Source organism: Triplophysa rosa, linkage group LG6, assembly GCF_024868665.1.
Source record: "Triplophysa rosa linkage group LG6, Trosa_1v2, whole genome shotgun sequence".
In the NCBI taxonomy this organism is placed as follows: Eukaryota; Metazoa; Chordata; class Actinopteri; order Cypriniformes; family Nemacheilidae; genus Triplophysa; species Triplophysa rosa.
In genome coordinates this window covers 24,361,221-24,375,532 of record NC_079895.1, presented here as the reverse complement: position 1 = coordinate 24,375,532, position 14,312 = coordinate 24,361,221, and the positions used below count along the sequence as shown (strand labels likewise).

Below are 14,312 nucleotides of genomic sequence, written 5' to 3'. Positions count from 1 at the left end.
CCCTCCCCATGGACACCGTCGCCTATAACTGCATGCTCTACATTACTGCTGTGGTCACTACACACTTCACGCTTCAATTAAAACACTGTTTTTACACACAGTGTCTATTTGCTCTGATAGGTGCACAGAATTAACTACGCTTCCCATAATATTCACTAAGTAATATTTTCTGTATGAACACAGCCATTGAAGGGAAACCTAATATGTCACATACAATTAATTATTGCATTTTATTAGACGCGCGCAAACACACACACACACACACACACACACACACACACACACACACACACACACACACACACACACACACACACACACACACACACACACACACACACATTAATGTGCCTTGTGCAAGTCATTATCCCTCAACAAACCACGTTTACACACACATGTGCTACATATTTGTAATTACTGTCACGTGTAATGCGAATACACACGCGCTGCTAAAAGCACCTAGATGACTAATGATCATCCTCAAATCCAGACACGAGATAAATTTAGTGATTTTCTTGACAGAAATTCATCAGTTCTAGCGCATCCACTCTAATGGTCTTTTAATGCTCAAATCAGAAGCCATTTCTGTCAGGGAAAATGTCTCCCTCGAGTCTCGCAACTAGTCGGGAAGTGAAATAACGTTCTTTTATGTGACTCTTTCTTGTTGGAGATGTAAAGTAGACTCGTTTTACTCGTCATTAGCTAGCATTTGCGTTTCGTAAAAGGCTGTTTATTTTACCACTTCTTTTCTATGTCCTTAAGTATTAGTGTTTTCAGTTTTAGGGGATGTACACAAACAATCCATCCCTGCGTTTCATCGGCACACATTTGAGTTTTTTACTTTCTTGTCATATGGAGTTCTTTTGCTTTTACATGTTTTTTTAAGACATTGGTTCTAGTCTGATGCGTCAACATTTTATGTAGGTCTGTTCTTATAGAAAAATTGCAAATAAAAGTTAGCAAAGTTAGTATAGCAAAAAAAATATCCATAGGTTTAAAGCAGAAGATGTGCTCCATGTATTTTGTTGATGTCAGACTTTGATTCAATTGAGTCAACTTTGAACAAAGATTCTCAATTTTTGACATGGCCTTACTTAGTCAAGAACAACAAAAATCAAGTTTATATTCTGAGCATGTTCTTTACACTATACAGTAAAAGATGTGTATTTTAGGAAAACTGTATCAGAAAAATTGACTTTAGCTTGGTGTTTACAGTTGTTTGTTGGTTAGTAGATCACTGAATAAAATATTCAGTTGGCCATTTTGCAATATTTTGAAAATTTTGCGTGCCTTGAGATCTTTACAGTGTATTTTAGTCTGAATAACTTTCAAATTTTTGTCATTGTTGTGGGACGTCTAATGTAATATCTGAACCTGTAATTGCAGGCAGTGGAGAACCTGTGACGGTGTGTGGCCGTGTTTTTTTTTACCTCCGCATTACACAGGCATTAAAATAGTTCAATTTTGTTTTTGTTTCGGCAAATTATTCTCATTTCGTTTTGTTTTTTATTAAGTTAATAAACTTGGTCTGCGCTGTCCAGACCAATCGGTGTGTACCAATGGAGAAAGCGTCTTTCATTAAATGCTATCGTGTTACTTGCGTAAAGTTGAAAACATAATCTCATGATGTTAATAACTTACATTAAAGTGTAAACCGGATAGTAAAGTGATACTGCCATGCGGGGGAGTGGGGACAATGGCACTTGGGCATGGCACCGTGAAAAAGGCCCGATGCCCGGCTTGCGTTTCAAAGACGACTTGAAAACTGGCCCAAAGCCTGCATGGCCCCGTCAGGCTCGGACTGAAGTGCAGAACTCTACTGCAATAATGCAAGTTTTTGATATCTGTAGCAAGTCTCACGGTTTGTTTGTCCTGTTTCATAGGGAACGCGCATTCAGACAGACCCGAGCTTTGCTGGCGAGGTGTCCGGGTGCAAGGATGCTAACTTTTTCAATCTCAGGTAAGCAGCCTGTGTGTTGTTTTGTGTGCCGTGCCGTTTTAACATCATATATCATATTTCATATCATATCATTATCTAACATCCCAATTTTCCTGCTCCTCATTGAGAAGATCAAGGCTTTGTGGCATTTGCATATAAAATGATTATTCATTAAGCAGTTTGGGAAAGCAGAGGGGAAGGGCTCACACAACACAAACAAACACATGCATTAATCAAGGAGAGAGCTGACTAATGAGCCAGTCTGGGATTAAAGAGTCTCTCTTCAGCCTTCTCGGAATCCCAGAGCGCAGCTGAACGTTACAGCGCGGGCACACACCCGGCCTTCAATATATCTGAACCACAATTCTGCTCCCGTAGACCCGAGACACTCACACAAACACTGTTCTTCAGATGACATCACTGCGGTGTGAACGGCATCACGGGGTGCTTTAAGGTCTTCAAGCTATTTGCCAGACCAAATCTATTTTATTGTCTGGGTATATTTATTTTTACATTGGACCCCTGAGTGGATCATATCAATCGGGCTTGAGCGCAATACTTTGCTACATTAAACTGACGTATGGCGCTGAAAGAATCATTAGCGTTAAAGAGGGAGTTCACCCAAAAAGAACAAAAATGACATCCTGTCAGCGTTTTCTCACCCTCGTGTTGTTTTAAACCCGTATGACTTTCTGTCTTCCCTGAAACACAAAAAATGAGGTATTTTGCAGCATGTCTTGAATGCTCTTTCCGATAGAAAGAAAGAGAGATGCTGTTGAGCACTACAGATGTAGTCAATAAAACTTGTTCGCTATTATTCTGTCTCCAATGGCCAATCATCCTTCTGGCAAAACATTTGTGTTATAAAAATTGTTAGATGTTTAATCTCATTTTAATGCTTATTATTTGAAGTCATGTTAAATAGAAGTTTGTAAAAAGCCTTTTTACCTGGTTACCTTAGAAACATAGCGGTTTTTGGACAAATTTTGACATTTGTTGGCAAGCTGTCATATTTGAATCCTGTTTGTGTACATTTAAAACATTTTGTTCTACATCTGCTTTTGGTGAAATTCGATTATTTGAGCTCTAAAGTCAGACACACATTTATGTCCTCGGTTATACCTAAATCTCATGTGTAAGGTGGGAGAGTCAGAAATTCCCATAAGCGCATTCAGAGCACAGACGTATGGAGGGTTGTTGGGGTCACATCCTCACTGCCTCGCTCCTCTGACGTGCCTCACATCAGCCTCTCTCACCATAGCAACCAGCTGTGACCACGGAGCATGAAAGTCTCTTCGCCATCACTGTGAGGAATGCTGTATGCTGTCTGCTCTCCGCAAACGATCCTTGAAATTGGGAGGGAAAATGAATTATCACTTACGCTTTGAATATAGAAATTGAGAGTCATAAGTATGGACAGCACTGGGCTAACATGTATAGGTTAGAGAAAAATGTGACTGAAGCGCAATGTCGATTTTTGCTTCTTCCATCAAACGTTTTATTTTATTTGTGACTCACACAAATAGGAAAATATTTAATTGATATCTATGAAGTCGTTAGTCTGTCAAGCACCAAAAAGGCCAGAGATATAGAATGTGTGAACAGGCCTTTACTGTTAGCAGTAATGTTGGAAGGAAAAACAATGTAGTACCACCACAGATGGCAGAGTGTTGATAAACCATGTGGTGTTATAGGGACACAAATATACACTTAGACTGAAGGTGGTGATTAGGTCAGTTTGTAATGCTATATTACATGTGTTTACAGGCCGTTTTGGCTACAGATAGCACCCACATGTACCTATATATATATATATATATATATGTGTGTACTGTATATAAACAGCAGCAGAAACAATTACAGTTATTTTCAGTTTTTGTAAATTTACCATGCTTTTAGGTAAATTGATCATTTTTGTTTCATTCCTTGAACTACTAACCAATTTCTACCAAATTTTAAAGAAAAATATTGTTTCTATTTGCATTTATTTGCCAAAAATAACAGAACAGATGCTCTGTATTTTTTAGACCTCAAATACTCCAAAAGTAATACATGTTTAGCAAATATACTGTATATACAGCAGTGGCCAAAAGTGTTTGAAAATTGATATTTTTTTCCTTTTTAAAAATATATCATTAAAGTTGTGGAATGTATTGAAAATGTTGTATTCGTATAGTTGTGCTTGGAGTGTAAGCTAAAGCTCAAAATTGAAAATTTTCTGTCACTCTAAAACGTTTTTCCTCTGCAAAACAATTTTTTGTAAGTACGTTGATAAGCAAACAATATTGGCCCCATTGACTTTCATTGTATGGACACGAAACCACTGAGACATTTCTCAAAATATCTGTCGTAGACTTTCAATGTCATGAAAGTGGATCAATTATGACAGGATTTTTATTTTTGGAGAATTATTTATAAATGACAGAATCAATAAAATGATTGCTTTTTCTTTCCGCTTTTCTGTGCATTTTTTATTTCGTTTAAAAATATTCCCTGATATAATGTAGTTTTTGTACTCTTTTGCCAAGTACTTTTGTCTAACAACAATAACAAACATTTTCGCTCCACACGTCACTTACAAAAGTATTGTTTTTATAATAATTATCCAAAAAAAATGAAAAGCATGAATAAATATTCTGTAAACTCAACGACTCCCTAATACAGGTGTATTCAATCCTACACTTTCGTTTTGAATCTTTTTTTGCTTCACTTTTTCCATTTCCTCCACACTATTATTTTCTCTATATTCGCCTCATTTGGTCTTCCTGCACCTGTGTCTGTCCACGTGTTTCTGTCTCCCACCCCTTCATCATCCGCCACAGCGCTTTTCTTCCATAAATACTTTACTTCTCCACCCGTGTTCTTTCTACATCCCTCTCCCTGTCTGTTTTCTCTTCCATCTCTTCTCAGTCTGAGGGGCCACCGGCTCTTATCTGCCTTGCTATTGTGCCGTTGACTCCCTGCCATCAACCCCTCCGGCCTCCTTCACACCGACACCAGTTTATCATCCTCTCATCACCCTCACTGCCAATCACACGCACACCCACTGATAACCATCCGCTTTATCAGAGAGACAGAGAAAATCTTAAAATCGAACCCCGCCAGCAGCGACTGCATCTTGCTCCGCATTTCCCCTTAACTGATCTCGGTTCAGTCTGCGGGATAACGTTTCACAAGCGCGGCCTCCGGGACTTTAATTTCAGCCGAGATAAACAGCAGTATCAAAGAGTTGCCGTGTATTCGTTTTCTGCCACCGGATTATACCTGGGTGCTTAAGATTTTTTAATAGAAAGCACGCAGTCGCTCTTGAATCAATTAAGTGGAAAGGGTTCTGGAGAGAAAGGTAATTGAAGTAATGAAAAGGTGCGTCACTGGTAATCTGGGGCTCAGTGGTCAGTATCACAGTGGATTAGAGGCGCATTGTGTAAGCATCAGCGTGTGATCGATACGGCAGTGTGATGGTGGCAGTGATGGGCAGTGAGCTCAGAGTCTCATTTTGAGTTTGAGCACCTGACTGACAGCTCGGCAGTGAGCCGCTTACATCCTTTCAGCAGCTCAGTCAAGAGGCTTAAACTTCTAAAAAAAAAAAAAAATGCTGGGACGCAAAGTTCCACTTTTCATGTAGTACATTTCAGAATCGCAGTATTCTTTTCTTACAGAAATATTCTGGGTTATTTTCAGCTTAAAGGAATCGAAAATTCTGTCATTATTTATTCACCATTATGCAGCATCAAAGCCATATGACTTTCTTCCATGAAGACAGAAATGGAATTTAGATGAATGTTTAGTCTGTTCTTTTTACCAGAAATACTTTATTATAAAGGGGAGATGGCAGTCTCCGTGCCCTCGCCATTGGACGGCTAACACTGAGTTCAAGAGGCACATCCGCCAATCATGTAATGGCAGAAACTTTAGGGGCGGGCATCGAGAGTTTTACCAAAGTCAGGAACGCTTTACGTTTCACAATTTAAGAATTAATTTAATCTGGACATACATAACAGCGTGTTATATAAAACATCACATAATGTTATGCAAAGTCAATCGTTAAATGTTAACTACTGACATTGCCATAAATAATTCCTACCTGTCACAACATTCCATACTCATTTTAACCAAAACCCATATACAGTTTCCAATAAAAGTCTTGTCTAGTCTAAAACATTGCGGACAGGCTGTCGATTTATTAAATGTTAAACTATTTCCTCAAAAAAGCAGTTTATTCAGCATTGTGAACCCTCTTCATTGCCTTCCTTTCAAAAAAGTGTCTTTTGGTCTCCTTACCTGTGTACTGCTAGCCGTTATGCTGTTTTAGCCATGATTGCCAGCTTAGCTTTTCAGCGGATTTGATACATCCAAAGTGGAGCTGTCAAGCTTCCACATCGACCAAAAAAGGGGCATCAAAGTATTATAAGAGCAGTCAGTACCACTTGCAAGTGCTACAGTATGTTTGCTTTGTGTGGGTTCTGGCCATACAGGTACAGTAAATTTGGTACTTTGAAATGGATGATTTGGCTAAATAATGAGAAAAGACCAATAAGAACTCAGAATAGATGGGGACTCTTTTAATATTGTTAAAATACAGCTGCTTGATAAAATGACAAGAAAACATTTTTGCCAATTTTCGGCGAAAGGTGATTACAATGTAAGAAGTTTTAATCTTTGTTTTCGATTTTTTTTGCTTTTAGCAACTTTAAAGCACAAACAGACCGTCCCATAGATGTCCAATGTATTATCATACAGTAAATGTGTTTGCATTCATTCAGACACACAAAGATGAGTTATAATTTGTCTTTGGTAACCGACAGGAAGCCACAGTTGAAGTGCATACATATTAAGTTGAAAATACTCGTAATATTCGGTCAAGATGAAAAGCGCTCTGCATTTGTAAAGTGATGTGAAAGTAAGTTTAACCAGGCTCTTTTTCATTCAGGCGGTAAACAGGTTTAACGTTAGTCATCGCTCGGTGTTGTGAGTCTGTATATTAGCTGTTGATTGTGTACGTGTTGCTTTCCGCATCCCCATTGAGTCACTGGATTCCTGATTGTGAGGCCGAATTAAAGTCCTCCTGAATAGAAGGATTATTTCAGCCCTGTAGGGGAGCTTTACTCCGGGTTAAACACTCGCAGGTAAACACACAGCCTCGCTCGCACCTCTTCACGTACAGTATATTTTCCATTACTCAATCCTCTCAACCTCCATCAGACATCTCCTGCGCACAATAGCCGCCGCATAAAGAAAAACGGCAACTGTATTCAAATCATCCTGCATTCAGAGCCGAAGTATCGCATGTTTCTCCCGGAACCGTTGTGAAGCGGAGCCCACACTCGGCCGATACACAATCAAAGACAGAGTGTTAATCTGAACCTCGGCTTTTATTTGTTCAAAGCCGCCGGAGCTCAGCACTTTGAAGATGGAGGGTTGAAAAGACGCGAGAGCTTTAGTAATTTGCTCTCTTTTATTCCTGTCTGCTTTCCATTCCCTTTTTTCAAGCCTGCGTGTGTGTGGAAGAGAGAGCAGGTAAATAAAAAGGACACCTGCTTGAGTGGCTCTGTCGTCTTCCTGTGCCGCAGTCAGCCGTTCATCCTCCTGTCTTCATCTTGAGGTGATGTGGCAGGTTTTATCCTCGACGTTCGTTCGTTTGCCTGTTGATGTAGAATGTTTGAATAAAGAAGAAATATTTGGCGGGGAGGATGTAAGCAGACAGAAGTGAAACGAGGCAGCTCAGAGGAAAGGCTTTTAGTTTGGATAGACGCCATGTTTAGGGTCCTTCACACAGGATCAGGAACAGTGAGGCAGCATGCATAATCTGGTAGACTTGTGGCCTGAGACGCTGACCGAAACGATGAAATGCAACAGTCCATAGTCGTGAAATCTAACCCAAATCAAATCATCTTTACAATACCAAAACACAGAAGTGTAATGGTTGGAAGATTGTTGGTTCATAATCCAGACAGTGTACTTAAAATATACAAGATATACACAAAATGCAGAGAATACACATTAAAGTATTTACAGTACAAGATTCAACAGCAGTGTTTCTGCTATATTCATTTTGCCGTGGCGTGCCGCCCATTTAGTTTACCGTACACCACATGGTGGCCGACTTGACAGCGTTTCCAAAACTTGACACTGTTTGATATATAAATATGATTAAAATACAGAATGTTCAGTGGGTAGAAGCAAAATGGGTCTGAAGTTGCAACTCAAAAACTGAGCAATGCCATTATAAATATGTTAATTAGCGTGTGACGTCATCCAGCGCCACAGGACTACAAAATCCTAGCGGAAACACTGAGCATCATAGTGAATACACAGTATACACACCAAATGCCCAACGTAGTAAATTGACGGAATTATAAATTGACTAAATAAGTGACCTAAATATAGAAACGGACAAAAATGTCAAACAATTGTTAAGAAAGGGTTTTAGTTTTTTTAAATGTACGACTAAGACAGAAAATGTTAAAGTCGGCATGTAACAGAAGTAGCGATTGTCATCTTGTCCGTTTGAAACGCTTCAGAAATTAGAAACTTGACTTGATTTTGTCCACCGAGAGCTGATAAGAATTGTTGTCAATTGCTAATCGCTAATCACAGCAAGCCGTCGCGCAATTAATCGTGACAGGAAGTGAAGAAATATCGTTTCGAGGTGGTAGGAGGTTAACGTTGTTTATAAAAGATTATGAGGGCACATGAATTTAAAAAACAATAATGAATTACATAAGACCCTATCCCCACACTGATGCGTTTGTCGTTTGAAAACGCATCTTTTTCTCTCCGTTTTGCCCTTTCGTCCACACTGAGACGGCGTTTTTGTCGACGAACTTGGAGCTTTTCGTAAATGCACTTGAAAGTGGATACAGTTGTTTCATGCATACTTAAGATTGCATTTTAGGAGACTGAATATTTAATTACTTGCAGTTATTGTTTGACAGCGGAGCGTGAGTTTAGTTTCACTTTCGCAGCTTTATAGTCAGTCTTGTGTTACCCGCAGCAACATCTCTAAGTTACCTCATTGTCCGTCTATTCTTTGTTCCACATTGCCGCGACATAATAAGACAAAGTAAATAAACGCCTGGCAGAAATGAAACATGCTGACGTGTCTTAGGTTTTACTCATGCGCAGTACATGGATGTAAGCGTTTTCAGACGTTTCAGTGTGGATGGGCAGCGTTTGGGAAACGCTTGAAAACGCTAGTGTGGACGAAGAGCGTTTTGAAACCGAAAACTCAGTTTTCAAAAGAAAATGCACTAGTGTAGACAGAGTCTAAATCACTTATAAAAACACTACAATGTTCCGTGAACAATGAGAGTTGTCAAATTTAATTTCATGGTGACTATGAAAGCTAGCTTATTTCTGTGGGGGCAACATTTTGAAACAAATAGGTCGCAAACTAAAAATATGGAGAATTTCTGAAACAGAGTGGTTTAGAGAGGGATTGAGAGGTGGAAGGCAGTTTTTTTCTTTCATTTAAGTCTGATTAATTATTTCTGGCCTTCTTGGCCCCTCCTCGAGGAGTTGTTTCTCTTTGAAATGTCTAACGTGGTTCCGCCTTGATTAGCGAAACTTTTGGCAAGTTGATGAAACCGCACTTCACAGGATTTACCCGTGATTTACCCATGTTTTTTCTTGATCTTTGTTGTTGTGTTTGCTGTTTCCATCTCATGGAGATGTGTTTAAACCTCTCTCTCTCTCTCAGAGTTATCTGTGCTGGTGTAGCTTATCAGTGTTGAGTCCTGTGAGCCTTGGGCAGACAGCTCTTTCCTGCATTAGCATCTCAACAGTCTCAGTTCTGTCTGCTCTCTTTTCTTTCTCCAAAAACACTATCGTACACAGTCAGACACAATCTGCACTACACGGTTCAGGAAAAAATAGAGCAATTAAAGTCAAGTGGGTGTTATAGCAAACTAGAGAATAGTTTTATGTTTGTGTGTGTGGTCGGCCTGGTAAAGTCTTTAAGACCTCACACTTGGACAAGTAGGGCAGTCATGTTTATAACGTTTGGCTGACGGTTCATTTGTTTCACAATCATTTGGCTGGCGATTAATTGAAATGATTTTTATTAATTGACATTTTTCTGAATTTTTTTGCAATTAATTGTAACCAATCGTGATCGTAACAGAAAAAAACTGAAGTCCTGAGCATGTTAAGTCTTAAGTAAGAGATTGGAATGATGCCTCTAGATACAGCAGAGTTTGGGATTACTTCAATCAAACTGATGAACACAACAACACTAATAGCGTCAATATATTTGGTTGCTTAGCAACCCTTATTTCTGCATCTCTGCTTCTCTGTAGCTGGCCTTATTGTTAAAGGGATATTTCACCCAAAAATGAAAATTCTGTCATCATTTATTCACCCTCATGTTGTTTCAAACCTGTATACATTTATTTGTTCTGTTGAACACAAAGAAATTCCAGTCAAAATTTGGAAGATTGTTAGCAATTATTCTGTGACATCATCCACTACCATAGTCGAAAAATGTTTTTGTTCTGTTGAACAGAAAATAAGATATTTGGAAGAATTTAGGAAAGCAAACAGTTGTGGGGCACCTTTGACTACCATTTAATTTTTCCTACTGTGGTAGTCAATGATGTCCCAGCACTGAAAATCTTTCTCCGTGTTCATCAGAACAAAGTCATTTATACACGTGTGAAATTACATGAGGGTGATGACAGAATTTTTAATTTTGGGGTGAACTATCCCTTTAAGAGAAAAGGACAAACTTTTGTCTGAGCATGTAAAGACTGAAGCTCAAAACAGTGTAAATACATTAACCTCATGCATACTGAAGTGTTTTTGTCTGTTCTGTATTGGGCCGGTATACTTTCTTGGCGGGTTTTTGGTTCGTTTTTTCATGAGATGTTCTTATTCTGACTATTTGTTTATTTGGAGCTCATATGTTCAAATACTGTATAATTATATGTTCATCCTTAGTTCATGGGGTATTTTGCCATAAAGACCCCATAAACCGGAAGTTTTTTTTTTTACATTTTACTTCCGTATTCTGTGGGGCTGTCAAAAATAATCGATTTTACGATGCATCGCGATGCAGATGTGAATGATTACTGCATTGATGCATACAAACTTAAAACCGATTATTAAATCATGCAATTAAACATTGTATGTGCCAGTGGTTACTGTTTTATTGCAAATAGAAATTGTTGTTGTCTTATCTTAAATGAAAACGTTGCTTTTGACAAAAAGCAAATAAATAGTGGGGGGGGGGAGTGGGGACAATCGCGCTCGGGCACAGTTGAGAGCAACCGGGCTAAATGCGAGTATGCCCTAAAGTTGTTTAAGATGTAAAGCCCTTGTTCGACATGTTAAAGACGCCACACTGCATCTAAAAGTGTCTACTCGCGTTATCAAAGAAGCGTGCGCCACTAAAGCGTATATTCGGGGCTTTGAAAAGGAAGAGCCGCAAGAGTTACAGCTGGTCTACACTGCACTCGAGCGGCGCGACGTGACAAAATACTATAGAACCTATTATATACAGAAGTTCCATACCCACCGGATGCGCGTGACAAACGCCTTGTTCTTAATGGAACCCCTAATATTCTGACGCAATTTCCGAGCGAAACGGAGTTTTGAATGAGAAAATTCGTGGGCGTGGCTTGCGTTTTTCACTGCGAATTGACTGGATGTATAAAAACATCCATTACGTTTTGAAAGGGAACTGGCAGCAGACTGACCGTTGAAGGGGAGGAGTTAACAGATGCTCCGCCCAGGCCATCTAATTTACGTCATTTGAGATGGATAGCGTTTTCAGATTTTCACTAAAGATTATGCGGGCACATGAGTTTAAAAAGAGAGAATGACTCTCTGATAAGCTGTTTACAATAAACGCTGCAATATTATATGAAAAAAATAGAAATTGTAATTGTTTAATTTCACTGGGACTTTGAGACTAGTCCTAGAGTAAAATACATGTTAGAACTGAACTGTTTAAACCGAAAACAGCTTGTAGTGACATATTTTTAAATACATCAGTGCCGTTGTTGTGTATCAAAATGCACACAAGTAATGTTTTTTGTGGCATGTTTTGTAAAAACTTCTGTCCTACTTTAACAATCGTATTATTTAATAATCATGATAGTCACGATAGCCCTAGCTGAAGTTTTTAGGAAAATGTGGCTTATCTCCTTCTCACAGTTTTTATTCTACAAGATTCGTGAGTAAATTGCAAGATGGAAGTTCACAGTTTTACCATAGTAATAGTATATATGCTAATGGCTGTTGTAATATTTTGTTGTGCTATAGAAAGGGCCTCACAGAAACTGCACAGTGGTTTTGTCTTTTTGACTGTCACAGATATTCAGCATTGTTACATGCAACAGCAGTAACTATGAATAATCAAATGACACATTCAAATGAAGCTGTCAGTGTCATTATAATAGTATTTTTCAGTGTGATATGATGGATTGCTGAATTGTGTTCTGTCTGTTACTCTCTGTGGTGTGTTTTGACAGTCACCGTTTTTAATTCAGTGTCATAATAGCAAGTGTTCTGTTGTAAGAGCAACGTTGTTGCCACATCTCATCCGTTTCTTTAAAGATTGTTTGCCATGTTCTAGTTTTCTTGACTATTCAAAGTGAGTTTAACCTCCTCTGAGAGTTCCTTCGGTGAGAACTGTTGTTCTTGAAGTTATTTCGGAGCCAAACAACATTGACTCGTAGGGCTCCGAGATGAGGTCCTCTAGGACAGTGGTTCTCAAACTGGGGGCCCCAAGATGGATCCAGGGGGCCACAGATTTTGTGGCATTTTATGAAATATAGAAATTTATCATAGATTTTATGCAATCAAACATCAGAAAAATGACACCACCAACCAAAAGAATTGAGGTTCCAGCATTGTATAACTGAATGTTTTTGGTTTAATAAAAATTCTAAGTTCTAAGATTATACGTCTTTATATGGGGGCCCGCAAAGCAATGCACTTAACACAAAGGGGCCTTACAATGAAAAAGTTTGAGAACCACTGCTCTAGGACACAGTGTGTAGTGTTTTTCAGTGCTTCTGGCCTGTTACATGTCTTTAAGTATGTTTTTTATTCAAAATCAACAGTAACATAAGGAATATAAAAATATAATATATTAAACGGGAATATAAAATACAATCCCAGCAACCTCAGTTACTCATTCATTTCTTGAAGTCATGTGGAAAATAGTCTCAAATAGCTCAAATAGAGTTATTCTGCAATTTATTTGCTAGATCATAGATTTGGTTTAGATTAGTTTGTGTTTTTCTCACAGATTATTTTTTTGCATTACTTTAATGCTAAAGTATAGTTTTAGTTCAGTGTAGATAATGTGAATATATTCATTAATATTTTACTGTAAAGTGAAGTAAATCAGTGTTTCTGCACCATCTGTTCTGTGTACGTGAATCCTTATTTTTGTTACTTTACCAAGTTTTTATTTCATGTCATAATATTCTATACACAAGCCGCGTGCTGTGATGACTGAGCAAAAATATTTAATATTTATGACCGCAATGGCCTGCTTATACCATCTGTTTGATTATTTTCTTGGGGATCGTGAAGTTATGAAAAGGATTTTAGTTAATAATAAAAGAATAATTTTGCAGTAAATACGGAAAGATGCTTGTGACGGCCGCACTGTACCTTTACACTGCGGCATTGACCATTCAGCATCCAGGACCGCCACTACTGATTTTCCTAAAACACTACAGCGTTTCATGTTTGTCGTTCCTCTCTGCATTCTGTCTCTGTGTCCCTCTCTCTCTTTCCTTCAGCTCTTCCTGTACTCGCTCATGTATGACTCTGCAAATATTCCACCATGAAGAGCTATTAGTGGTGGATTAAAGGCGGCTGATCGCTGCGCCGAGCGTTCCATCCTCAGTTATCCACTTACACCCCTGCTATATCATCGCACCACATGCCAAGAACATTGACTGCTGAAAAAGAGGAAAAAAACGTGGAACATCTGAAAGTTAGTCAGAAAGGCAGACATCATGGAAACAGTTTCAGCAGGGAGTGTAGAAAAACAGGATCGTGCGGTAGAGCGCTGACTAACACAGACATGTACGACATTACAGCGGCCGCGAGCAGAGCAGATCTGAGGGGCAGGAGACCGTGAGTTTACACGGGTTTGTGTTGACCTGCTCGACTTGTTGATAATGTGACTGATGTGTGGTTTTTTGTGTAGCAGCCTCACGAAGACGGTGGAGATTTCAGGAGAACGAGGGCCTTTAGGAATACACGTGGTGCCGTACTGTTCATCGCTCAGCGGAAGGTCAGTCTATACATTCAGCATGTCATGCTCTTTCCTTCTAGTTACCTACACATACACATTCTCTCTCTCTCTCTCTCTCTCTCTCTCTCTCTCTCTCTCTCTCTCTCTCTCTCTCTC

General features: G+C 39.0%; 1 protein-coding gene across 1 annotated transcript in view; it reads left to right on the top strand.

Moving 5' to 3' along the window:
* LOC130555537 (partitioning defective 3 homolog B-like) overlaps positions 1–14,312 on the top strand; it is a 122,830-nt gene that overhangs the window by 99,655 nt on the left and 8,863 nt on the right. Inside the window, exons 6-7 of the mRNA XM_057335830.1 lie at positions 1,884–1,960; positions 14,109–14,195. Of these exons, the coding sequence (XP_057191813.1) occupies positions 1,884–1,960; positions 14,109–14,195 (164 nt within the window). The remainder of the gene's footprint in view (positions 1–1,883; positions 1,961–14,108; positions 14,196–14,312) is intronic.